This window comes from Gracilinanus agilis, chromosome 2 (genome assembly GCF_016433145.1).
Source record: "Gracilinanus agilis isolate LMUSP501 chromosome 2, AgileGrace, whole genome shotgun sequence".
NCBI classification, from domain to species: Eukaryota; Metazoa; Chordata; class Mammalia; order Didelphimorphia; family Didelphidae; genus Gracilinanus; species Gracilinanus agilis.
In genome coordinates, this window is record NC_058131.1 from 349,522,683 (window position 1) to 349,549,336 (window position 26,654).

General features: G+C 48.4%; 1 protein-coding gene across 1 annotated transcript; it reads left to right on the forward strand.

Moving 5' to 3' along the window:
* The first annotated feature begins 3,913 nt into the window (after positions 1-3,913).
* On the forward strand, positions 3,914-23,776 carry SNTA1 (syntrophin alpha 1). Its single transcript, XM_044661604.1, has 8 exons — positions 3,914-4,248; positions 6,784-6,969; positions 12,900-13,083; positions 15,493-15,703; positions 15,873-16,003; positions 17,453-17,649; positions 17,841-18,028; positions 23,035-23,776. The coding sequence occupies exons 1-8, from the start codon at positions 3,918-3,920 to the stop codon at positions 23,122-23,124; spliced, it is 1,518 nt and encodes a 505-aa protein (XP_044517539.1). The 5' UTR covers positions 3,914-3,917; the 3' UTR covers positions 23,125-23,776.
* Positions 23,777-26,654: the final 2,878 nt, after the last annotated feature.

Below are 26,654 nucleotides of genomic sequence, written 5' to 3' on the forward strand. Positions count from 1 at the left end.
ATCTTAGGGATTGATGGATGGATGGATGAAGGAGGGATCAGGGGCCCAAGGCCGAAGCCAGCTGTAGTTGGTGAAGGAGGAACACCCACTCCTCTCACAATAGCTGTTGATGTAATCTATCTCTCTTCTCTCCCTGACAGGCTTGTTAAACTTGTCAGTGACTTCTTTCTAAGAGTTGCCCAGGTGGGGACCTCTTGAGAGTTTAGGTAGATGGTTAATGTCTCTAGGCCCAACCTGAGGATGAATTAATTGCTAATAGGCTATTGATTGGCTTTGGAAATGATTGGTATCTGACTGTGTCTTAATTCTCACTTCCTAAGGGCTGTGATAGAATAACCACTCAGGAAGGCACTTGTTGTTAAATCACTGTATTAACTATTGATGGGGAAAGGATAACAAGGTAATAGGTTTGGGGATTGGGAACCTTATTGCTATTATTTGGCTACTAAGCTAATTGTTGATCAGGACTGGAGACTGCTAGGCTGGTAGAGGTTTGAGGTCTTCATCCTCTCACTATCTCTGCCCTGACCTGGCCACACCCAAGTCAGAGAATAGGGAAGGCTATTGATGTAGATATTAATTGATGATCTGTATATTCTCTCAGTTCTACTACCAATAATATTGATTACTAGCTCTCTTCCAGCCAAGCACAGGTTACAGGCTCAGGTTCAGGCCTACCCTCTTCTTCTTCTACCACCCTTCACCTTTCGCCTCCCTTTCTGTCCCAGTTCTTGCTCCAAGAGAAGTTTGCTCAAGTCTCAGCTCTGAATTCTGAGACCTGTAGTTCTTAGGGGATATTTATAGGGTGCAGCCAACTGACTTTTGCCCCTGCAAAAAAAAAGGCACCTGGGAACATTCCGAATCTCTCAACTGCCATCCCTGTCAGTAAAGGTGGCATCCATCTTCTCCCAGATAATGATTTTAATAGATGGCAAAGAACTAGAAACTGAAGGGATGTCTATCAATTGGGGAACTGGTTGAACAAGTTGGGGTATTTGTTCCTAGTGGAATATGGTACTATGGTGCCGTAAGAAATGGCAAGATGATCACAAAAAAACCTTGACTTATATGAAATGACACAAAGTGAAATGAGCAGAACCAGGAGAATGTTGTACAGAGTAACAGCAATCATATATGATGATCGACTGTGAATGACAACTTTTCTCAGTGATGTAAGGATCCAGGGGTCCAAGTATCCAATTTCAATGGACTCATGACAAAAAAGGCTATCCATCACCAAAGAAGAAACTGATGGAATCTGAATACAGATTGAAGCATACCATTCTTCACTTTATTTCCTCCATGAATTTTTTTGTAGTGTAAGCTATACTTTTTTCACAATATGATGAACATGGAAATGTATATTGTATGATAACATGTTACAATCTATATCATATTACCAGCTGTCTTGGGGAAGAGGGAGGCATGGGAAGGAGGGGGAGAACATGAATCTTACAATGTCCGAAAAAATGATTATTAAACATTGTATCGACATGTAATCTGGGAAAAATAAAAAATAACCAAAAACAGAATGTCGGAACTGAGAGATGGTATGTGTTTTATTCCTAGGACAGCCAGGAAATCAGGGTCACTGGATTGACTAGAACAGGGAATTTCAAGGAGCAAGGTTCAAGAAGACAGGAAAGGCAGAATGGGGTTAGGTTATGAAGGGCTTTGAATGCCAGACAGAGCATTTTGTATCTGATCTTCAAGGCGATAGAAAGTTGCCAGGGTTTGAGTAAGGAGTGGCAAGATTAGACCTGCATTTTGGAAAATGACTTTAATGGCTGACTGGCGAATGGATTGGCGTAGGGGGAGACTTGAAACAGGCAGACTCACCAAACACGCTATTGCAGTGGTCCAGACGTGAGGTGATGAGGGCCTGCAGTGGAGAGAAGGTGACTCATTTGAGAGATGTTGCCAAGGTAACATGGCCAAGTCTTAGCAACAGCTGGGAGATGGGAGGGTGTGGTGAGAGAGAGTGAGGAATCCAGGAGGACGCCTTAGGTTGTGAGCCTAAGGGACTGGGAGGATAGTGTTGCCCTCTACCGTAAAAGGGAAGATAGGAGGGGGAGAAGATTTAGAGGGAAAGAGAACGAAATTTGTTTTGGACATCCAGGATGAATTATTTGAAAAGCAGTCGAACATCTTTGATTCTAAATTTCTTGGTTCTATCTGCCCCTATTCAGGATACTAGGATAGAAAAGAGTTTGGGACAAGGGCAGAAGCTCTGGATGGGTAGGATGGGGAGTGTTTTGCTTAAATATTTTCATTGGTCTAACCTTTGGCTGGGAAAGCTGTTTTTCAGGGAGAAAGGCTAAAAAACCCAGAGGGTCAGGTGGGAAGTACTAACAACAGGAGACGCTAGGAAGGCCCCAGGTTGAGCCAGAGGATCGGTCACCCCTGCCCCATGAGGATTGTCAAGGCTATTGATGCACAGAGAGCTGTGACCAGTGAATTAATCAGATCATCCCCACCCAATCCTGGGAGCGAAACCCATCTGCCCAGGGATTCTGTCAGTCTGACACGTTTATCCCACAGGCAATCGACAAGACCTTGGGATAGATGCTTAACCTGTGCATCTCAGTTTCCTTATTGGTAAAATGAGGAGGTTGGACAGATGACCTCTCTAAGGTACCTTCTGACTCAAAATCTACCAATCCATGAATCTATTTTTTTTTTTTGAAGTCCATGGTCCAGGGCAGAGATGACAAACACACATGCTGGGGACAGCTGTCACATGCCCGAGTGGCCCAAACCAAGTTAAAATGTACTTGTGAAATATTTAACCAAAAATTAAAATAATATACACACATATATTAAAACCAAGTCAACATGCAGCCCTCAGGGTTCCTCACATAAGGATTAGTGGCTCCTATTTCTATGAGTTTGACAGGATTGGTCTATGGGAAGGGAGGGCAGATTGCTAAAAGAATTCAGGCATCAAGCTCTTACCAGCTAGCTCTTAGGTTAACACTTTACTTGCTGAATCCAACCCTAGAACAGGCTGAGCCCTCTCTCGTAGTCACAGTCCTACATTCCTCCAGACTAATGGAGGTCAAGGTAGAAAGAATCCTGAATCTGGCCTCAAGAGATTGAGGACAGAGAATTCTGGGCATGGAGGTAAAGCCTGGAAAAAGGCAGAAACTGGAGATGGAATGCTGATAGATCCTCTAGTTAGAAAGTAGCAAGTAGGCCAGTTGGCTAGAAGACACTGTATTTGTGGGGTGGGAGAGTGGGTGGGGACAAGGTGAAATCTATCCGAAAAGATCAGGGTTGTGGAGTCAGCTTGTGCAGGGCTTTCGATGCCAAATAGAGGAATTTACATTTTACCCCCAGAACCAGTAAAACTCTTTGAGTGGATAGATAGGGCCATAGTGAGGACCGGCCCTCCATCTAGCATTCTGTTCTGCCTTTAGCTCTATGACCTTGGGCAATGTCTCTGGCCCTCAGGCTCTTGATTTGTACAGTGAGGGAGCAGGCGGAGGAGAGGGCCCATCGAGCCCGGTGGTCTCTGTTTTGCCCGCATTTATCCGAGAGTGGAGGTGACTTCCCTTTTTTCCTTGCATCCAAGCATTTTCTCCAGCACTAAACCCTTGGCCCATGCAGATGAGCGCCAAGAGAACCCGCCCCGTCCAGTCTCGGGGTCTGGGACAGGGATCTAGTGGCAGAGAGAGAAAAGGGTGACTGGGATCCCTCTGTCTCCCGGCCGGGGGGCGGGGGGCGGGATTGCAACTGGGCCTGGTGCCCGGTGCCCGGGCTCTTGGGCTCCCCCACGGTGCCCCCGGGCCGCCGGCAGGGCGGGGAGGGAGGGTAGGAAAGGGGCGGGGAGGGGCGGAGAGGGGGCCGGAGCGCTCGCTGGCCGCTTGCTCGCTAGCTCGCTCGCTCCGTGGCTCTCTGGCTCCCTGGCTCCGAAGATGGCGGCGGGCAGGCGCTCACCGAAGAGCGGGCTGCTGGAACTGCGCGCTCCGGGCAGCGCGGGGCCCGGGCCCTGGCTGCGGGTCTTGGTCAGCCTGGCAGCGGACGTGGTGACGGTGAGCGCCGCGCCGGCTAGCGGCGAGCCCGAGCCGGGGCCGGGGCCGGGCTCGGAGCTTGCGTCCTTGCCCCAGCTCAACGGCGCAGATCCCGGGGCTCCCGCAGCCCCCGGAGCGCCCCCAACGCCGCCACTGCCCCACGCGCTGCTCAACCAGAAGCGGACGGTGCGCGTGGTGAAGCAGGAGGCGGGCGGGCTGGGCATCAGCATCAAAGGTAGCGGCCCCGGGGGCACGGGCTGGGGGACGCTGCAGCCGCACAGGGGCGGCCGTGGGACTTGGGGAGGGCAACCAGCTGAGCCGGGCTGAAGGTGAAGGAGCCTAGGATGGGAGAGCAACGGAGACAAGAGGGGTGAGGGGCGCTCTGCGCCCTGGCGCATTGCTCGGGACTGCACTCTCTCTCTGTCTATTTGTCTGACTGACTGCCTTGTTGCCCGTCCGATTGTCGGGGTCCCTTGCACGAGTGTAGTACTTGCGGAAAGGTGACCGTCATGGGAGCCGGACAGGCCCTTGAAATCACGATCGGGCCACATGGAGACAGACGCAAGTTCTTACCCAGTTTCTCGCTCTGCAAACTTCACGGGACAGCGGGGCCTGGCAGGCTGAGCTGGTGGGCAGGGCCTCTCTGAGAACTGCCCAGGCTGGGGACTGGCTGGGAGCCTGGCTCCAATGGTAGCCTCAATGCATCCTAGTCTGAATCTCTGAGAGTTCCATGGAACCCCCACAGGACAGTTCCTGCCCCCTGTGGTCTAAACTCTCTAACCCAGACTGTTGGCCCTGTCTGGTAGGGAGGCAGGCTTTCAGCTGCCTTCTGTTGTGCTAATTTTCTGGGCCTGTTCCCCAGTATGTAGCAGTCTTTGAACCTCCCATCGTTATATCCACAGTGATGCTCCACTTAACGTTGAGCTTTAAAGCTTACAAAGCCTTTCCATACAATATCTTATTGGAACCTTAAAACCACTCTATGAAGTAGCTTCTCCACTAATTTACATGTAAAGAAACCTCAGAGAAGTTCAGAGGCTTGCTCTTGGTCACGTAGCTAGGAAATATGAGAAGTAGGATTGGAACTCAGGGCTCCCAGATCCAAGCCCAGCCCTGCTGCCATCTCTATCTGCCTTGTCCTTCAGTTTTCCATAAAGGCAAGGTCTGGCTTCTAGGTTGACATCTCAGGACCATTATAAGGGTGGAGGATCTTATTTCATGTTCCCTCCCACTTCAAGCCTCATGGCTTCTTCATTTCTCCTACCCCCCCCCCCTTTCTTTTTTGTCTTTTTTCTCTTTCTCTTTTCTCTAGCCTCTCTTTTCTCTGACGTCTCTCTCCCTCCAGAGCTGTGTGAATGTTCACGGCCTGGATAGGGAAACAATTCCCAGAGGGCTGAAGGCTCTTTTGACCTGGGTTCCAGTGCCACACTAGGACAGCTTTGGTCACAGTATAGAATAGACAAAATATTCCCAGGCATCAGCAGTAAGAGCCTTTGTGGTGGAGTTATAGTATTTCTAGGGTGGGACTTGGGGTTCCCCTCTTCAGAAATGATACGTGAATGGCAGGATTGAATTTCTAAAATCATAATTTCCTATCATAGTATATCACATGCAGCAAGGACCTTACCCCAACTCCTTTTTCATTTTGTGGAGAAGAAAAAGAGGAAAGGGGAATTGTCCTAGAACACACAGGAAATGAATAGCAATAAAAGAGACTAGGACCTAACTCTTCTGACTCTCAGCCCATAGCTCTCTTTAGTGCCCCATAACCTTCCTGTACCTATGCCCGCTGCTGGGTCAAGGTGCCCCTTGAGCTTTCTGGGAAGGCCCTTTTCTCTTTTTTTGAGGCCTCCCTCCTCCTTTGCCTAGCAGTTGGCACAGATGGGCAGCTAGGTTTCCTCTGAGAGCAGAGCCCTGTCATTCCCAAGTGGGCAAGACTCTATATCTGTAATTCTCTCATGGATGCCAGGGAATGAGTTTTTCTTCCTCTCAAGGAAAGCCATTTCTCCTGACCCTGGTTTAGAAGTTTGGCTATTGAAGGATCATGGCAGCCCAGCTAATGCTGGGCTCAAGGCTCTGCTTTTTCTCTGCTCTGCTCTTTGCTTTTGGAAAATAGCAAATGACCTTGAAGCTATCTATTAGGAGGGATTTCTTCTGCAATTAGGAGGGATTTCTTCTACCCACAAAGTCTCAGGGTCCAAAGACCACACGCTAAGGCCACTCCCTCCCCTCCCTACCCGTTCCCCTAAATGGCCTTTTGAGTCTAATATTCTTTTTGGGGTTGTGATAAATCCCTTCCTCCTCCTAGGTCACAAACTGTCCATCCATAAAATGGGCAGATAACCTTTTATAGCAGAATGAATATTGGGACCCAGGAGTCAAAAAGCTTGAGTTATAATTACAGTTCTATCAGTAACCTACAGTGTGACCTTGGGCAGGCCACTTCCCCTCTCCAGCCTCAGTTTCCCTGAGCATTGGACTGGTGACCTCTGAGGTTTCTTTCAGTTCTAATGGTCGCTGGTTTCATTTTTAGGATCTTCTTGCCAGCGCCCTTGGGAAAAGTAGGCAGCTTGGCCCACTGGGCTTCCCACCTTTATAAGGGCTGGGAGCTGTTTTGTTGCTCCAGCATACCTTGCCCATGACTCCTAGGACCCACCCGTCAGTCATAGGCTGGTTACTAATTAATCAATATCTGTCCCTGATTCTCTGACATTGGTGCCTGTTTCCTTATCTCCATTGTATGCCTACATGTCTGTGTGTGCATCCTCAGGTGGCCGAGAGAACAAAATGCCCATTCTCATCTCCAAGATCTTTAAGGGGCTGGCAGCTGACCAGACAGAGGCTCTGTTTGTGGGCGATGCTATCTTGTCCGTGAACGGTGGAGACTTGTCCACAGCCACTCATGATGAGGCCGTGCAAGTGCTCAAGAAAACCGGCAAGGAGGTGGTTCTGGAGGGTAAGCCTTGGGAGGACTGGGCTGGAAAGGGGAGCTTATAGAGGAGATAGCCCTATTGCTCCTCTCATACATTCCTCACCTTGCCCTCACCTAGGATCTGGGAAAGTTTTCCTAGAATCTCCAGGTTTTTGGTTGAATTGGTTGCATTTGTTCATGAAAAAAAAAAAAGCTGTATGCTTTTCATATTTAAAGATTTCCCTTTGTTTCTTTTCTTAGAAACCAAGAGATTAGAGACCTTGGGCTGGGAGCCTGGGGTCTTGGGTTCTGGTCTCAGCTCTGCAACCAACTTGCTGTATGATATTGGGCAAATCCTTTCTTCTCTATGGACCTCAGTTTCCCTGTCTGTAAAATAAAGGGATTGAATTCAATGGTCTCTAAGTCCCTCCAACTCAGACATTCTATTAATTCTAAGTCTTAGAATAAGGGTTGGAGCTACTTATCAGGGGTCTTTTGATCCAAGGATTCTATGTGAAGTGTAAGCAGTGCCTTTAGGAAAAGTAGGCAGCTTGGTTCACTGGGCTTCCCACCTCCATAAGGGCTGGGAGCAGTTTTGGGGCTCCAGCACACCTTCCTCACCACTCCTAGGACTCACCCATCAGTCATGGGCTGGTAGAGCTAAGAGTGGGTTTGTTCATCAGTCCCTAGGGCTGAGCCCTGAGACTGTAGCCCCACTAGGAGCCTACTGCCTGCTGTCTCCATTCCCTCTGACTTTAGGAAGCCAGTCTTTCATGACGTGGCCAAACTTGTCTAGGCCGGGTCTAAGGCCCATGGCCTGTTCTCCTCTTAGCTTCCCTTAGATACACTTTAGCCCTAGGGGAAGTAGGATTGTCTGCCTGTGGGACAAATAAGAGAGAGGATCATTTGTGTTCAGGGTTCAGGTACAGTGGGGTTAACAGATATCCTAAGAAAGAGAAAGAGGCTTTGGGGAGGCTTGGGAGGCAGGGAAAAGGGGCTGATTGGGGAAGGGCCTGAAGATTTGTTCCCTTCTTGGGGTCCTACTTTGGTCCTTCTGTTTCAAATCTGGAAGCTTCTTCTAACCCAAGATGATCTTAGGGGAATTATGTCATCCCTATGGATCTTCTTTTACTCATGTCTCCTTGGGTTCTCCTCCTTCCTGTGAAGTGTGTAAGTCTGGAAACAAGCTTGGCTGAACTTGGTAGGGTAAAGGGGCAGTTGAGAGGTACAGAATGTACCTTGTGACCCTGGGAAATATGGGGGAAAGGGGTGCTGCTCAGTAGACTTCTGATGCCTGGACCCGCTTTGGACTAGTCAGTCTTTGATCCATGATGTAGCAGCCCTTGCCATAATATGGGGGGGGGAGCGGGGAAGGGTACGCCTCTGATCTAGTAACACAGGCTCCCTGCCCTGCTTGTCTATTGCCCCTTTCTCATTCTCCTTATTACTCAGCCCTGCCTCCATGGGCATTTGTTGGTCCATCCCATCAGGGCAGGTTGCCAGGTGAGTCAGCTTGTCCTGTGGCCCCCAGCTTTGACTCTCAGAATTTTCCAATTCCTTTTCTCAAAAGACAAGGGCAGATGGGAGGAGTGGGCAGCTTGGCACTCTATTCAGGCCTTGGAGGGTGGGGCATGCCCAGACTGCAGTGTGTGCAGAAATCTCTGATTCTAAGATCCTTAGGCCAAGAGGAAGATAGGTTTGTGTTGTGAATGTGACACCCCTTTGCAGGGAGAAGGGGTGTGTGTTGCATAGGAACATTTCCCCCCGCTCCCTGCTACCCTGTAGTGCCAGGCCGTGCCACTCTGGAGGAACTTCAGAGCTCATGGTCTCCCTCTGTTAAAACCAGTCCCCTTGGTCTAGTTGACTCTACTGCTGAACCTGCTCTATGGAAAGAGCTGTGAGTGACTGCCTAATAGAATGGGAACCACGTAGTCCTGGGTCCAAAGAGGAAATAAAGAGCTTTCTTTGTCCAGAGAGCCCTCTGGGGGTAGCAGGCTTTGAGAAAGATACCATTCCATTTCTAGCACCAGGGAAGACAGAGGGCAGACCAAAATGTGGCAAAGCCAGGAAATGCCTAGGCGGATAAGGCCATGGGTGGTAGCTTCAGAGCCAAAATGTTGGACCGCCACCAGCATTCCTAAGCAGTCAGTGTTCTCTGCCCCGAGACCTGTCCCCACTGTGGTCCTACTAACCTCTGGGTGGCAGTTAGGGAAAACTGAACAGTATGAGCACCCACAGAACGTTTAGGGAAGAAGGGTCAGGGCTCAGAGCTCCAGTGGGTGAGGAGTTCATACTATTTAGAGAACTGAGGTGCCAGGGGGTACTGGAGCCAGTGTAATTCTCTCTCTCAACCAACCTTTCATCAGAAGAAGTCCTGGACCTCAAGCCCCAGGATGCCTCACAGTCCTGAAGTCATAATTGTTCTTTGGTCAGTCCAAAAGGATACTGAATGCTGACTATAACTATAGTAGGGCTAAAGACACAGACCTAAATAAGGCAGAGGTTCTTTCTCCCAGTTCTGTTCCCCATTCCTTATTGGAGCTATTGTCCTGGGAATGGGGTTAGACCTCAGCCTAGAGAGCTGTTTGGGGCACCCTGACTCTTGGATACTTAACATCCCCAAGCTCGAATCTGTGCCATTTTCTGGCCTCTCCTGACTTTGGAAAAGCCACTTGGCCTCTCTAAGCCTCCTCTGAAAACAAAGGGATTGGTTTTAGATGCTTTTCAAGGTCTCTCTTGGCTTTGACATTCTCAAATCCTTTTATCTTAATTCCTCCATTCTGGTCCCCTGTTAGATGAGGTGGGCCTGGGTTTTGCAGGGGAAGACCAGGAGTGGCCAAGTCCCTTCAGGAGAAACATGGCCACAAAACAAGTAGAGAGAGAATGTTTTCCTGCCTCCCTCCCCTACTGAACTGTCTTCACACTTCCCCTATTATTAGGCACTAGGAGGTTCTTTGCCTCTGTTGTAAACTATTCTTATCCCAGTGCCCTGGGATACCAGTACTTCTTGGCTTTGCCCTGCCTGGCGCTGCCTAGTCCTGAATTCTTTACTCTCTTCATTTATTTTTTAATATGGAAAATTTGAGTTCTATGTGCTAGTACCCCAATTCAGTCACTTCAGAAGCACTCCAGAGAGGGGCACTCCACTCGCCAGAGAGGTTTCACAGGCTTAGCATAGATAGTGGCCTGGGGGCTTTCTGTAGAGTCAGGGATGTGGGAGAGCAAGAGACACATACGTTGTACCCCTCTCTCTGAACTCCCACAGCCACCATGCAAAGAGGGTCCACACCTTTTCTAGTATGGCTTGAGTCTCTGGAAAGGATTCACACCACAACTAACCTCAGATTCAGTAGGCGCTAGGCCCAAGTTGGAAGAGTACAGCAAATGAAGTAATGGAGAGAGCTGGGTTAAGGCCAAACCCCAAGAGATTCGATCCTTGCACCCACAGCCTGTCAATTTTGGTCCTGCCCGGGACATGAGGAAAGTGGAAAAGGTGGTTCCCAGCTTGGCTCTGTCTCGCCCGCGTGGCTTAGACTCACACATATAGAGCAGTTATAGAGCAGGCACAAGGCAGGATAGGGGTGTGCATTCAGTAGTGTGGTTTAGATTCTGTTAGAGATGAGAAAATTAGAAAGAGGCGTGTAGGCCAGAGTAGTCAGGGGATGCATCTCGGAGGGTGGCTTCGCGAGTGGGGAGGTTTTGAGGTACTTTGAACTCAGGATTTGGTGCTCCTTTGCCTTTGGATCTGGGTAGCAACTCTGTGACCTGGAAACTTGGGCTATGACTCTGGAGTCAGAGGGAAGCTGAGACTGGCAGGAAGGTGAGAAGGCCCTGAGGGATGGACCCACTTTGAGAGCACGAGAGGAACTCTTTTGGTGGGGAAGTGTTCTTCCTGTCCAGCCTATGGTTAGTGTAGCTGACCAGCAGTTACAAAACATTCTTATGTGAGTTGACCACCTGAAAGGGAAGCTGGGGACTGAGGGAATTTGGTTGGAAGGGTTTAGAGATGAAGGAAGGGAGGACATAGAGAGGGAAATGAGGCACAGAGATTCAGGATTCATCAGCATAGCGTTCAGCCTGTTGATTGCTCTTCTGATGGCATGAGACTGCTCCGTGCCTCCAAGTCTTCCCCCAAGGAGACTTGACTTTGAACCTAACAGACTCTGAGGTTAGCCTCTTTTCTCTGGGTGAGGATTCATGATGAGATCACTTGATCATAGGATGACTTAGGAACAGGGTTGCCTCAATACTCTGTTTGCTGGACTGTACCGCAGGCAGACCAAAGGAGCAACCCCATCTATCCACCTCAAAGATCTAAAGTCTCTGGGGAAGTGGCTAGGGTGGGAGGGGGCTGGGGATGGTATTGCTTGGCAATAAAATCAAGTAGTAATAGGGTTATCCATTGGCTAAGTCAACCAAGCCTGTGCCACATCTGTATAGAAGGAGAAGCGGAACCCTTGCGTGGGGACACTCCCTCTGAGCCTCCCCCTCCCTGCTGTGGCAGCAGAGATCCCAACCACAGCCCCTCCTGAGGGTGGGCCCATCAGCTGCCCCTGGGGCTCCCTCACTGCCAAGAATGATGACTCAGGCAGAAATGAGAGAGGGGAAGGAGGCTCAGAGCCAAGTCTTTTTATAGCTTAGGCATTCAGGCCCAGGAGCACGTGTCCATGGGGTCTGCGTGTGTGTAACCCAAGCCCCCAGCTCTGCGACTGGTTAGGAGCCATTTATAGCACACTCTGCTTGTCCCACACTGTCAAAGCGGTGTGGGACACAGAGGGCACCTAGTGAGGAGGGATGGCCTGACTCGGGGTGGGTTGCTTTCTATTTTTCTTTAGCCCTCTAAGCTTACTTAGTCAACAGAATAACTCTGGGGCATCTCCTGTGGGTATAGTGAGGGCTAGGTACTTTGGGGAGATGTAGAGAAGATATATGCCCATTTTGTGCTACCGTCCGATGAGTATACACTGGCTCTCCCTAGGCTTGGGTTTTCTTAGGTTGCTTATCCCCAGGGAATAGGCAAATGGGGCTCATGGCCTCTTTGGAAACTTCCTTCCTGCTAGGAGTGACCAGAAGTTTGGCCAGTTAGAAGAGCCCATCTGCGGGCTTATGTGCCAGTCACAGGGTTGAGGCCAGGAGCTCAGTAAGCCTAGCAAAGGGGGCCTGAGGACTGTGAAGCATCTCCCCTTCAGGGCAGGCATTGTCCAGTGGCCTCCTTTCTTGTCTGGAGATTTGTGTGACTGTAGAATGCCTAGTTACCTCACTTAAAGATGGAGAAACTGAAGGCCAGAGAGAACTAGCAGTTTACCTAAGGTTATGCAGTAAATGTAATAGAATTGGAATTATATCTTGTTTACTAATTCACAGCCTTGGGTTCTTCCCTCTGTTGATAGTCCAGCATGGAATCGTTGAAGATTTAACATTTTCTCCTTAAAACCAAGATGTTTCTTTCCCTGGTATATGGCTTCTTGTCTTAAAAATGAATCCTAGTCTTAACTGGCAGTCAGAGGGAAGGAAGGAGGGAGGGAAGGAGTCTGTGTTTCTCTGAATAAATGTCTGCAAATGTATATGTGGATATTATACACCTGTGCCTGTGTCTCGGTGTTTGTCCATGTCCTTGTCTGCAAGTGTGTGACCCTTTCAGATCTTTGACCTCAACCCCTTCATTTTACAGAGAGGAAGTAGTCCCAGAGGTGGGAAGTGATTTGTCTAAGGTCACACAGCTAGTAAGAATGGAGTTGAGGCTAGAACCCGGGTCTCCTGGTTCCTAGCTCAGAGCTCTGCCCCTTCCCTTTGGGTAGGAGTGGTTTCCTGCAGTCTTATGCCCTTGGGAGGTGGCTGGGGCTGGGCTGGGTCAAGCTGAGAGTGATGGTGCTGTAGTAGACTTGCTGCCCTGAAAACCGAGCCCCCAGAGATGGGGAAGCTCTATTGGTGCACCGGCCCAGTGTGACTCCTTGTCGCCGTCTCCCCTTGGACAGTCAAGTACATGAAGGAGATCTCACCGTATTTCAAGAACTCTTCATCAGGGGCTACTGTAGGCTGGGAGTCACCGACTGCCTCCTCCCCGACCCTCTGCCCCCGGGACCTCAAGGAGGGAAAAAACGTCTCCTTGAAGATGGCATATGTCTCAAGAAGGTGCATCCCTGCTGATGCTGAGCGCAGGTGAGGACTTGGCCCCAGGGTGGAATTGAACCCAGAGCCCAGGAGTGGGTGGGCTCTAATGGGGAGTGGATGCTGAATGCAGGTGAAGATGGGCCCCCAGGAGAGACTGGATGGCTGTGGTTGGACTCCAGCAGGCAGCAAATGCTGAGGGCAGGTAAAGACAGATTCCAGCTGGCTTGGAGAACAGAGCTTGAACTGATATTAAATGAGTGTGTGAGTGTGGTTTGCAGTGGAGCCTGAAGGAAGGGAAGAGAGCCTTCATTGGGACTGGCCATCAGCATTGTCAGATGGTTAGGGAAATCCACCTCCCCAAACCTGAGCGGACCAGAAGACCCGACATTCTCCTGAAGAGTCCAGGCCTCAGGAATAGCCTGACTCAGCAGAAAGTTCTTGGACCTGTATTCTAAACTAGGCTCTGTCAACTGACTAGTGATATGAGCTTGAACGAGGCCCTTCCCTCTCTGGGCTTCGGTTTCCTAATTTCTTAGATCATCTGTAAGGTCCTTCTAGTGCTAAGGTTCTGTGGCTCTAGGCCTTGGTCTTGAGTCGCTGTGTTAGCCTAGGAGGGTGTCAGTAAGTCAGTAGGTCAATAAGCATTATGTGTCTGGTCCTGTGCCAAGAAGTAGAGATACAAAGAAAGACAATCCCTGCCCTCGAGGAGCTCAGCCATCTAACGGGGCAGACAACATGCAAACAACTACGTGCAAACAAGCAACAGCTAGGATAATTTGGAAGTAGTCAACAAGGCACTAGAATTAAGAGATTTGCGAGAGGCCTCCTGTCAAAAGTGAGATATTAGCTAGGGCTTGAAGAAAATCAGGATGTGGAGATGAGAGAGCATTCTAGGCATGGAGACTGCCAGAGAAAATTCTGGGAGCTGAGTGCGAGAGTGCCTCCTTTGGGGGCATATAGCCTAGAACCTCTGGAGTAATGGCAGTGACTTTGGGGTCTCTGTGAAGACCCTTAAAGTGCTTTTTTTTTAACCTAGTGTTTGACTCTTCCTTACGGCATTAGGGGGAGACTGGCCATGGACCATCCTCATAAGGAAAAGGGTCCTATGGATTCAGGAGGGGACCTTGACCTGGTCAGGGTCACCCAGTGGCCCAGAGAGAGATCAAAGCCCTCTGATTGGCACTTAGCCCACAGCTTGGGGCCACGTGGTTGATTCTGCCCCTTCCAGTGTTCCTGCCCACCTCTATCTAAATTTCTCCCTTAGCCTGGGCCAGGTCGTCGAGCTTCAGAGACCAGGCAGACATTGTCTGTGTGATCATCCCTGCCTGAGCCCAGGAGTCCCCAGGCCCAGTGTGAGCACAATCTTGACTCATTCTTTACTTTGACCCTAAGACCCAGCCTAGTTTCATAGGCTGGAAAACAAGTAGAACCCAGGACTGTGACCTGAGGGCTCAGGCTTCCTTATGCTAAGGGGACTCCATGATGGCCTGTTTGTTGGTGGGGAGGTTTTTTTGAGTTCTAGAGAGGTATAGACAGTTTTAAAGAAGTTCATGTATGTTAGAGACCTGGAGCAGCTAGGCGATATAGTAGATAGAATTCTGGGCCTGGAGTCAAGAAGACCTGAGTTCAAATCTAGCCTTAGACACTTACTAGTTATGTGACCCTGGGCAGGTGACTTAACCTCCATTTGCCTCAGTTTCTCATCTGTTATCATTCAGTCGTGTCTGACTTTTTATGACCTCGTGGACTGTGACCTTTCGGTACTGCACTCTGTCCTGAAATCTGTCCAAGCTCACACTTCCATGGCACGTCTCATCATCTACCATCTCCTTTTCCTATTGCCTTCTCTACAATAGGGTCTTTTCCAATGAGTCCTGTCTTCTCATTCTGTGGCCAGAGTATTTAAGCTCCAGCATTTGTCCTTCCGTAGAATAGTCTGAAATAATTTCCTTAAATATTAGGGACAATAATAGCACCTCCGTCCCACTGTTGTGAGGATAAAATGAGATCATATTTGTCAGCACAGGGCCTGGCACATAAGAGGTGCTACACAAATGTTAGTTATTATTAGTTATTCTGTCCGGAAGGCACATGTGCAGGCAGGTGTGGTACTGCTGTGTGTACATGCATGATTGATGTGTCTGACCCAAGAAATGTGAGAAGGATCTATATGGGAAGTATGTGTGACTGGTGTTTGTCTTTAGTTCATTCTGCACGTCATCCATGTGTCTGTGGGGCCAGCGTGTGTGTGTGTGTGTGTATATATATATATATATATATATATATATATATATATATATATACATATGTGTGTGTGTGTGTGTGTGTGGTGTTTGTGTCTCAGTCAGTGTTCAGTAATATGGTGACATCCAACTTTCTTGGGTGTTGTAGAGAGAAATCAGTGCCTGGGCTGCTGGTCAGTGACTTGGTTATTCCTGAATCGGCCTCTATCCACAGGTACTTGGAGTTGCGTTCTGCAGATGGCCGTGACATCCTCTTCCTGAGAGCCAAGGATGAGGCCAGTGCTCAAGCGTGGTTGGCTGCCATCCAGGCTAACATCGGTGTCCTCGTACCCTGGGTCACTGATGAACTGCGGGCCCTACTCGCAGCTGCTGGAGGTGTTTCTGGGAGCAAGGAGATCAAGCGGATTGGCTGGCTAACTGAGCAGGTGGCCTGCATGAAGCTGGGGGTTGGGGGGTTTGTCCCCTCCTGGCTCTGGCAGGGCATTTCCTTCCCCAAAGACCCTCATCCTCGTTCCCCTTCCTCATCCTCCTTTATCCCCTTCCTTCTGGACCCTTTCCTTCAAGTCATCCTAAGGTCTTCCCTCTGTCCTCTAGCTCTCAGGTGGGGGGACAGAGCCTGTTCTGGCCGTGTTGACGGAGAAGGACCTTTTATTCTATAGCAACCTGCCCCAGAACCGAGATGCCCTCAGTGCTCCTGCCCGCAGCTCTCCGCTCATTGCCACGAGGTACCTCATGCACCCAGGTCTGGGGCCCCACCGCTGACCCATCTCCTCCTGTTCTGTCCATCTAAGCTTAGAGCCCTAATCGGTCAATCAACCAACCAGCACTTAGGAAGGGCCTACCATGTGCCAAGCACAGTGCCTATGAGACAAAGATGAACCAGTTCCTGATCTCGAGGAACTTATATTCTCTTGGGGTAGACAACATGACTATTGATAAATGTCTACCAAATATGTACATATGAAATATGAGGTTCACTTTAGGGGTAGGGAGGAGAGCGGTATCAGCTGGAGGGATCAGGAAAGGCTTTATGGAGAGGGTGTTATGCAGAGTTTTGAAAAAAATAAGATGTGGGGGCAGCTGGGTGGCTTAGTGGATTGAAAGCCAGCTTGGAGATGGGAGCTCCTGGGTTCAAATCTGACCTCAGATTCTTCCTAGCTGTGTGACCCTGGGCAAGTCACTTAACCCCCATTGCCTAGCCCTTACTATCCTTCTGCCTTGGAACCAACACACTGTATTGATTCTAAGGTGGAAGGTCAGGGTTTAAAAAAATGGTGCATAAATGAAATGAGAGGCCCCTTTTGGTACAGAAGATGGCCAGTGCAAAGGGGGCAGAGACATACATGGCCTAGGGACAGGATGGAAAAGGAACTGGCCATTGTCCCAAAGATTATATTGTTCAAGATGCTAAAGCCTCAGACAAGAGAATGGGGAACCCGGCTAAGGTCTTCCAAGACTATAGGGGGAGAGAACATGGATGGTGGTGGGACCTCTCAGTTCTCTTGGCACCTTTGTGGCTCTAAAATTGCAGAGTTGGGACCAATTTACATTGATTGAAGGAGATTTCTCACCTGAGAGTTCCCTGTGTGGATGAAATCAGAGGTCCAGAGCCCATCCCTTCAAAGACCCTCAGATCTAAGGTCTTCTCAGGCAGTGTGGTTCAGTTGAAAGAGCACAACTTCTGGAGTCAGAAGACCTGGGTTCAAATCCCACCCTTGATATTTCTACCACCTGAGTGACTTTGGGCAAATCCCTTCACTTCCCTGGGCCTCAGTTCTCTCACCTGTAAAATGAGGAGGATGGACTAGATGACTTCTAAGGGCTTTTCCAACTCTAGATTTCTAACCCATGGCAGCCATCTTGAACCTGGTGGGACTCCTTCTCTGGACCAGACAGAGCATACTGGAAGGTCGAAGGAGTGCATCTTCTCTTTCCCCACCCCAAAACCTTACTTTCTGTCTTAGAAACAATACTAAGTATCAGTTCTAAGACAGAAGAGTGGTAAGGGTGGGCAATGGAGGTTAAGTGACTTGCCCAGGGTCACACAGCTGGGACGTGTCTGAGGCCGTATCTGAACTCAGGACCTCCCATCTCTAGGCCTGGCTCTATCCACGGAGCTACCCAGCTGCCCTAGGAGTATATATTCTTAAAGTTCTTATCTTCGTCCCTTCTAGACTGGTGCATTCAGGCCCTTCTAAGGGCTCTGTCCTCTATGACTCAGAGCTGTCCTTCGCCCTCCGCTCGGGGACCCATCAGGGGGTGGAGACCCACCTGTTCAGTGTGGAGTCACCCCGGGATCTGTCTTCCTGGACCCGCCTGCTGGTGGATGGTTGCCACAATGCTGCAGAGGCTGTCCAGGAGGTGTCCACAGGTCAGACCCTGAGAGGGTGCCCAGGGAGAGGGCTGAGAGTTCTGGGGAGTTGGGGTAGGCAGCCTTTGGGGCAGGGAACCCCAAAGGATGGGCCCCGATCTTTGTCCTGGCTGCTGGGGTGGGAGCTGGGCTTGAGTTGGCCTCTGGGGTCTGCCTACGCCTCATTCCCTCATTCCCCTCATCTCCCTCAGCTTGCACGTGGAATGGGCGGTCGTGTAGTCTCTCTGTGCACATCGACAAGGGGTTCACCCTGTGGGCAGTGGAACCTGGCCTGGCCAAGACCTTGTTGCTGCAGGAACCCTTTGAGAAGCTGCAGATGTCCTCTGATGATGGCTCCAGCCTGCTCTTCCTGGACTTTGGGGGCACCGAGGGAGAGATTGTGAGTGACCTCTATATCCTGGGTCTTGCAGGGAGAAGGGAGAAGACCAAAAGGCTGTTAGGTCAGGGAGAATGAGGGCCGGGGGTTTTGAGAACAAAAGGGGGAAGGGGCTAAGGACCTGAGGATATTCCCAGCATCACCTTCCCTCAAGCTTCCTTCACTTCTTGCATCCATGCTCCCTACCCCCTTTCAGTTCCTTTATCCTACCCAGAGGACTGGCCAGACCCTAGCCCTGAGAGGGCAGCCCTGAAGCATTGACAGCCCTATTAACAGCATCCAGCAGTTATTGGGCATCTACTGTGCGCCCAATTGTGGGTTTGGAATCAGAAATTAATCAGATAGGGCATTGGATTTAGAGTTAGAAGGACCCGAGTTCAAATCCTGACTAATATTTACTCTGTGTGTGATGCTGGGCAAGGCACTGAAATAAAATTTGTACATCTGAAGGGAGCATATACAGGTGAAGTGACAGTGGATACAGTGCTTATATCTCTTCACCAGAAAAGGAGTATGTACATATGTATTCTTTGTAGTTTAATTTCCTCATCTACAAAATGGTGGGGGAAGAGAGGTTTGAATGTGATGGCCTTTGAGGTTCAATCCAAGTTTAAATCCGTTATCCCATTATCCCTCTCTAAGCTCCTGGGCAAAAGTATGAAGTTATGTAAGGACGCAAAGGAGGACTCACAGAGTCGGTAGAGAGAGACATCGTTATGGGATGGGTTAGTCAGGGAAGGCTTCTTGGAGGAGATGGGGCTTTCGTAGGCCTTGAGAAAAGTAGAACTTAGATGAGGAATAGGAGTGGATACGACGTGAGCAAAAGTCTGGGAGGTAGGGATGAGCGTATCTGGTTTGGGGGCTGTGTGAAGAGATTTCTAACTTGAACAGAGGGTCATATTAGGAAGTTCTGGGAAAGAAATTTGGGGCCAGATTCCAGGCGGAGAAGCCTGGTACTGTGCTAGGCAGACACTGGCTTGTTACTCTTTACCAGGATACATTTGCCCATGTGTACCATGTAGCTTTCAGAAGGGCACAGCTCTGAGGTTTCCTGTCTCCTTCTAGAGGATATAAAGCTCATTTTTCAACAAGGTGGGCATCTGACAGGAGCACACCTAGAACTTCTGGCCCCAGGAAGAGAAGCCTAAAAACAAAATTAATTATTGCCTGGTGGGATGGGGGTCACTGCAGAAGGATTTTCTCTACTAATGGCCTCCCTGGTTCTGACTCTTCTCTGAATTCTTCTGTCTTTGCTCAGAAGACAAAATGTTGGCACCTCTGTAAAATTAGAGGACTTAGGAGACAGCTGGGTGGCTCAGTGGATTGAGAGCCAGGCCTAGAGATGGGAAATCCTGGGTTCAAATGTGGCCTCCGATACTTCCTAGCTGTGTGACCCTGGGCAAGTCACTTAACCCTCATTGCCTAGCCCTTACTGCCCTTCTGCCTTGGAACCAATACACAGTAGTGATTCTAAGATGGAAGATAAGGGTTTAAAAAACTTAAAAAAATTTAGAAGACTTGGTTGCAACAGGAATTGTGCACATTTAAAGGGTTTAGCTGCAGTGAACATAATATTTGTGTTTGTCTTTAAGAGAATCTTCTGTCAATAGTCCTGGGAGGAAGTTAGGAACCATGGTGGATAGAGTGCTGGACATAGAGTCAGGAAGACATGAATTAGAAATTGTAACTGTGGCAATTTATTTAACTTCTCTCTACCTCAGTTTTCTCATCTATAAAATGAGAAAGTTGCATGTGATGCCCTCCAGAGTCCTTTGCAGCTATAAATCTATAATTCCTTTTAGTGTGGAACTTGCAAGTTAATGTGAAAGCCCTACATCTCTAAAGTCTGGGTTGGTGTCCTCTTGGTGCCAGATTCAGTAAGCTGTGCCTGGGCTACCTGGGGAAGTTTGTTGTTTTCCCTTAAGTTTTCCTTTTATAACTAAATGCCTAGATGAAGGGAATCTCCCTGATCATCAGGGATTTGTGCAAGCTTGGAATGCATCAACAACGTGACATGGCAGACAAAACAGCCTGTACATTTTGGGGGTTATAGTAGAGGGCTTAAGTAACTTGCCCAGAATCACACAGTAAGTGTCAGAAGCAGGATCTGAACCCAGTTCTTTCTAACCCCAAATCCTATACCCTGTCCACTATGGATGCCATGCAAAGTCTAATAAATAGTGGAGAATAATGGTTTCAATGGAGATCTGGGCCAAGTGCTCCAGTCAGATTTGAGGAAGGACAGAAGACTTTGAAGCAGGTCTGGGAGGGGACTGGAGAAGAGGAGATCAGAGAAGACTTTATGGAGGAGATTATAACTAAGCTGAATCTTTAAGGAAGACAAAATTAAAAGGCACAGACCAGAGAAGGAGAGGACCTCATGTCCTGTTTGGGGGTCACCCTGAGCCTGTGCACAGAGATAGGAGAGGGTAAGATCATCTCTACAAGCAGCTGGATCCAATGAAAGAGAGAAATGTAAAATAAACTTGTAATGGCAGTTTGGACTCAGATTGTGGAGGGGCTTTGCTAGGAAGCCATTGAAGGTTTCTGAGAGTCACGCTTTAGGAAGATGAGTTGGGAAGTTATAGGAAGGCTGGATTAGAAGAGAAGAGAGCAGAAGCAATGAGGTTTCCTGAAAGTAGAATTTTGGTTGAGACCTAACAGAAGAATCCTGTGAAGCCAGGAGGTGGAGATGAGGATGGAGCACTTTCTAGGCACTGAGGGTACCCATTGAGAATGCCTGAAGGTTAGAGACAACTAAGTAGCACAGTGTATAGAGTGCCAGGCTTGGAGTCAGGAGGTCCTGGGTTCAAATCTGGCTTCAGACAATTCTGGCTGTGTGACTCTGGGCAAGTTACTTAAGCCTAGCTGCTTAGCCCTTACCACTATTCTACCTTAGTAATGATAGTATTGATTCCAAGACAGAAGGTAAAGGTTTTCTAAAAAAAATACATTTTTTTGAGTCTGGGAGCCTGGGAAGGCAGTGTAATTTGGGGTGTTGGGAAGGGAGGAGCAGTCCTGGCTCCTAGAGTTGCCTCCTGGGAGCTGATGAGTTCAGTTTTGAGTCAGGTAGAATTGGAGTTTCATGTCTAATTCCGGACCCCACATTTTAGGAATGACATTGATAAGCTAGAACACATTCTAAGACGAAAAGTAGCCTGAGATAGGGATGGAGTAGAAGACAATGCCATGAGAATCACCAAACTGGGGAAGTTTCTCCTAGAAAAAAGAAGCCTTAGAGGGAATATGGTAGATGTCTTCAGAGATATTAGGAGATATAGAAAAGATAATTAATAATGGAGACACCAGGGATGTTATCATAAATCTAAATGATTGTGGGTACACACACTGGAGTTTAGGAGAGACGGGACCAGGACAGGGAGACCAGAACAGCTAAGCTGCTCCTAACTGACAAAGGGACTGTAGACCAACTGCCACCACTGGGCCAGAGACTTTGAACACCAACAGGCAGGTGAAGGTTTTAACAAGTTTAGTTATATTTAACTAAAATAGAGGTGGGAAAGGGATTTCTGTACTTAAACCCTAAAAGACAAATCCACAGGGGCAAGTGAAGGATTTCCCTACTCTAATCTAGTGATCTAAGCAGGCAGGGCCCAAGGAGCAGTGCAGTCTCTGGGAAGCTGATTCAAGCCTGGTACCAGCCAGACTTGAATAGCACAGCTATGGATCAGAGGGGTGGCTTTGAGGGTTCTCACAGTTTTTCAAAGAGGTTCACAGGATGCCAAAATCCTAGGTGGTCCAAGATACCAAGTAGAGCGAGTAAACTTGAGGTGCTGTCCACCAGATCTCAAACTCCTCCTCTGCTTGGTTCTGCTCTGTATGTCTTCTCCTCTTGCTGGAAATCCACCTCCACCCAGGATCCCAAGGAAATCAGGAAGCAGGGTCTGAGATCTCCTTGGGCTGGCAACAGTTTTTGCCCACCACTAATGGAGTCTCTCTCTCAGGACACACACACACTTCCTGCCCCTTCATTCCATCCTAGAATGCACCAGGCTTCCTGCTAGGTCAACCTTAATACTTAATCAATAACTAATCTTCCTCACAGCAGAGGGCTGATTTTGGATTCTGAAAAATAAATTTGTTTTACTTGCCCTCAGACAGTAGAACTAAGATCAATGAGTAGAAGTTACAAGGAGACAGATTTCAGTCCAATGTGGGGAAGAATTAATTTTCTTTAAAATTTTTTTTTAATTTTAAAATATTTTTTATTTTGAGTCCCAAATTCTCTTCATCCGTTGAGAAGGCAAGCAATAGGATACCAATTATACATATGAAAGCATGCAAAACATCATTTCCATATAAACTGTGTTATAACTGTTTTTAAAAAGATCTTATTTTTGCACAACATTCATATCTGAGTATATCCTTCCCCTCTTCCATATCCAAGGAGCCACTTTTTGTGACAAAGAATGAAAAAGAAAGAAAAGAAAGGAGTTTAGCAAAGCCAACCGACATATCAGTTGTGTCTGATGGCAACATGGAGTATTCACAGCCATCTCTTCTGCCTCTTCCCCGCCATTCCAGTCGCCCAGCTCTGCCAAGGGCACAGGTTGTGGTGGTGTGAAATTTTGAGGAAGAACTTTCTAGCACTTGTAGTTATCTAATAACAACACTGGTTGGGGGAATCGTGAGCTCCTCGGCACTAAAACTGTGTGAACAGAGGCTTTTAGGGAGACTATGAAGGAGAGAGGTTAAAGGAATTGCCCCAGAAGTCCCTTTGAGTGCGAAAGTTCTGTGCTTCCTTGGCCTTTGACTTCCTCCCCTCTGGGGGATAGCTCTGTCCTCCTAGAATGCTTTATCTTGGTTCCATATTGACCCATTGACCATATCTTTGTGCCATCGTGTGTGTGTGTGTGTGTGTGTGTGTGTGTGTGTGTGTGTGTGTGTGTGTGTGTGTTTCCTTGATTCAGGGCTGGCAAGCCTGGACCAAGGGGCCTTGGAAGGGCGATGGCCGCTTACTCTGACTTGAGTTTCTTTGGCCCCTATAGCAGTTGGACCTTCACTCCTGCCCCAAAACCATCGTTTTCATCATCCACTCCTTCCTTTCTGCCAAAGTCACCCGCCTGGGGCTGGCCTAAGGCCTCCGGGGTGGGAGCTTGGGGGCCACAAAGCCCAGAAGAGAGGCCCACACAGCTCACTGACCGACAGAAGGCAGGAAGAGGAGAGCAGAGCGTCAAGAGAACAGAGCCAGGAAACCAGTGGTGCCGGGGTTGCCAGAGACCCCTGTGCGATGAGGGCTTACAGGGTGGTGGCCTCCCGAGACACAGTCCCTGTGAAGGAGCAGCTGACCCCGAGGCTGTTCCCACACCAGTGCCTTGCAGAGTGATATTTTGTGTACAAATAAGCCATTCCTTATTTGATACTTTTGTGGCCAGGGCTGAGATGCAGCCGGGAGATGGGGGGACAAGGAGATCTGCTCCCAGCTCTCCTGGGGACAGGTTGGCATTTGGCATATCTGGGTCACACAGACACAAGGAGTGGGCCATGCCTCAGCCTGACCCGACCCATCCCCCAGAGCCATGACTCTTTTTATGGGGGGCAAGAAGCCCTCATGTCCAGGGGAGGCCCTTAGGCTTTCTCCAGATGTGGTCCTTCCTGGGGCAAGGAGAAGAAGGAAGAGAATTCCCATTTTCTCAGCCCAAATTCCACCATGAAATCTTTTCTCCCCCTTTTGTGTTCTGTTTTTTTTTGCGTTCTCTTGGTGAAATAAACAGCCCCGCTTCACCATGGTCCAGCTGTATGTTGTTTCTGTTATGGTTCTTTGGTTTTTCTCTGTCCTTAGGTTACCATGGGAAACCAAGGGAACCAGGGAGGCTGTCCTCAACCCTGCTTCCACCAACTGAGACAGCTTCCTCACAGGCCTCTCTATTGTGTGGGGCAGGGATAGGGGGTAGGTAAAGCAGAGCTAGACCTGGGCCCTGGGACAGCCCCCTCCTCCTGCCCCAGGATCAGGACTCCTGGCCTGCTGCCAATGCGGCAGCCTGGTGGGTAGAATGGGAGGAAGAAAAGAAATCCCTTCTCACAGGGCCTATTTTCTCATCTGTAAAATGTGTAGGTGGAAACATGATATCTAAGGTCCCTGTCAACCTTAAATCCTTGACTTGGGGTAAGGAAATATGGAATCCATCAGGCCAGAAACTCGGGGACCCCACCTTCTCCTGGGCTTCCTGGGGGTTGGAGAGACCCATCCTCAGCTCAAGAAATAGTGTTTTAGGCTGGGACTGACTCAGGCCAGTGCCCTGGGAGTTTATGTTCAACATTGGAACAGAATGAGACACTCATAGATCATTTCACAGTGAACGAAAGATTTAGTCGGTCATGGCAGGAGTGAGATGTTCAACAAGAATAGATACCAGGGTGTCAAAGTTGATTCACTTGAGAGAAGCTGCTCTGCTGCCTCTGAATTGTCCAACATGGTCCACCAGGCAAGCATCAGAGCACACCTGAAGTTCCAGTGGTACTTTTGGACTCAGTTACTAGAAAGTGATATCAATAAACTAAATAATTAGTCTTTTGGAGCCAAAGTTTCAAAGGTGGTTTCAAAACTTTTAACAGTTTAAAAGGAAAAAAAAGGCTCCTTTTCTAACTTGTATGGGAGAGAAGAAAGAAGGTGAAGATTGTTCCCCTTCTGTCCTCTAGCAGGGCTCAGGTAAGGATCAAGGTGAAGAAGCCTTCGCTCTTCACTAGGAAATGTAAGAATTTAAAATTTAGATTTTATGCTAATATGAGAATTCTAAAGTAATATTGTGGTCACTGATTTAAAAATATAGCTCAAGTCAAAATGATTTTTATAGCTTTATTTACAAAGAGGTGGAGTGAAAGTAGAGAAATGTAAGAAGAGGGTAGAGAAAATGTCTAGCCTATCACACTAAATGTTGCTCTGGTGTCTGGCTCAGGCCCGTCAGGGCTTGGTAACCCTCAGTGAGAGGACCCGGTTGTGCCTTATGCAAGGGCAGTCTCCTCCAGGAAAGGAAGGCCTCTTCAGAACTAATGTTTCCTGAAGCCAGAAAAGGAAGGCTAGCTACTCACTCACCCAAGATGAAGTCCAAAGGAGAAGATCCAGGAGCAGTCCTCCAAGAAGCAGTCCACGAGCCAAAGCCAAAGTCCAAGCTGAAAGTCAAGTTCAAAGCCACCACCAAAAGCCAAGTCCCCAGCAGAAGAACCCTAGACAGGAAGTTCAGGACTTTTTATAGTCCTTTTCCCAGTCACTTCCTGTCCCTTCCTCCACTGTATGGGAACCAATTGTAGTCTTTCAATTTACTTAGCACTGCCCAGGGGGTGGTCAGTGGCATCTAGAGTTGTCACTTACTCTTGCAAACTCCCTTTCTTAGTGTTAAGTAGAGGTGTTTAAGTTTTTGGTTGATTAATTTAAAATTGCTGATTGATAGACAAAGAAAGTCTTCACAAAGTCCCAGTTTGTTCTTGTAGTCTAACATGGCCTGGCCTGTTTGCTGACTAGGAGCTGTCCAATTAGCCCAACAGTGAATGCCTCCTCAGTTGGAGCCACTGGCCTGGAGAGCAGCACCCACTCCATAGAGAGGTTGGAAGACTTTCTAGCATATATTCAGAGAGGAGGACTACAGGGTTGAGGAAGGAATGGGATTTCTTTAAACTCATATTTGGCTGAAATAGGCAAACTTCCCTCTAGAGGGAAATAAGGAAGAGGAAATGAAAATATCAAAACAATATTTTATTGATGGTTTTTGTTTCTACATTGCAATCATTTGTCTTCCTAATGTAAGGGCCAGAAATATAAGGGGCAAAAATAAAAAGCTTGGACTAAATTTATAAGAGTGTGGTTGTCAGGAATTATTACTTAATTCCAAATAACTTTTTATGGTAGTTTATTTACAAAAGGAGAAAGAGTGAAAGTAAGGAAATCAGAGAGAGTAGATATTTACTCTGGCCCTGTCCAAACCAGGGAGGGTTTAAGAGGCCCCAGCAAAGGGGCCCAAAGGAAGAGTTTTAGCCACAAGGCCTCCTCCAAGATGAGGGGCCTCTCTGGAGGCTAGTACCTCCAGAACAAGTCAGGGAAAGGAAGTCAGCCTTTTTCACTCACCCACATGGTAGTCCTAATAGAAAGCAGTCCTCAGCTGGAGCTCCTCCAGGGTCAAGTTGAAGGCAAAAGACCTTACACAGGAAGTTCTTGCCACTTTTAAAGACCATTTCTTTTCGTCACTCCCTGTGCCTTTCTTCCACTTTACGTGGACCAATTATGGCTAAAGCTTTGCTTAGAACTGCCCAAGGCGGGGGGCATCTGGGTAGCTCAGTGGATTGAGAGCCAGGCTTAGAGATGGGAGGTCCTAGGTTCAAATCTGACCTCAGACACTTCCCAGCTGTGTGACCCTGGGCAAGTCACTTAACCCCCATTGCCTAGCCAGACAGAAGGTAAGGGTTTAAAAAAAAAAAAAAAGAACTGCCCAAGGGGCAGTCAGTCAATTCTGATTCATCATCCACTTTTACACACATGGGTCATAGACCTTCCCATACTTAAGGATAAGAGGGGTGTACACGCTTTTGGTGATTAAATCTAAAAATGGTCAGGGAAGAGTTAATCCTATCTTCACATTACCACAAGCCCCTCCTCATAGTTTAGTCAGTCATTAAA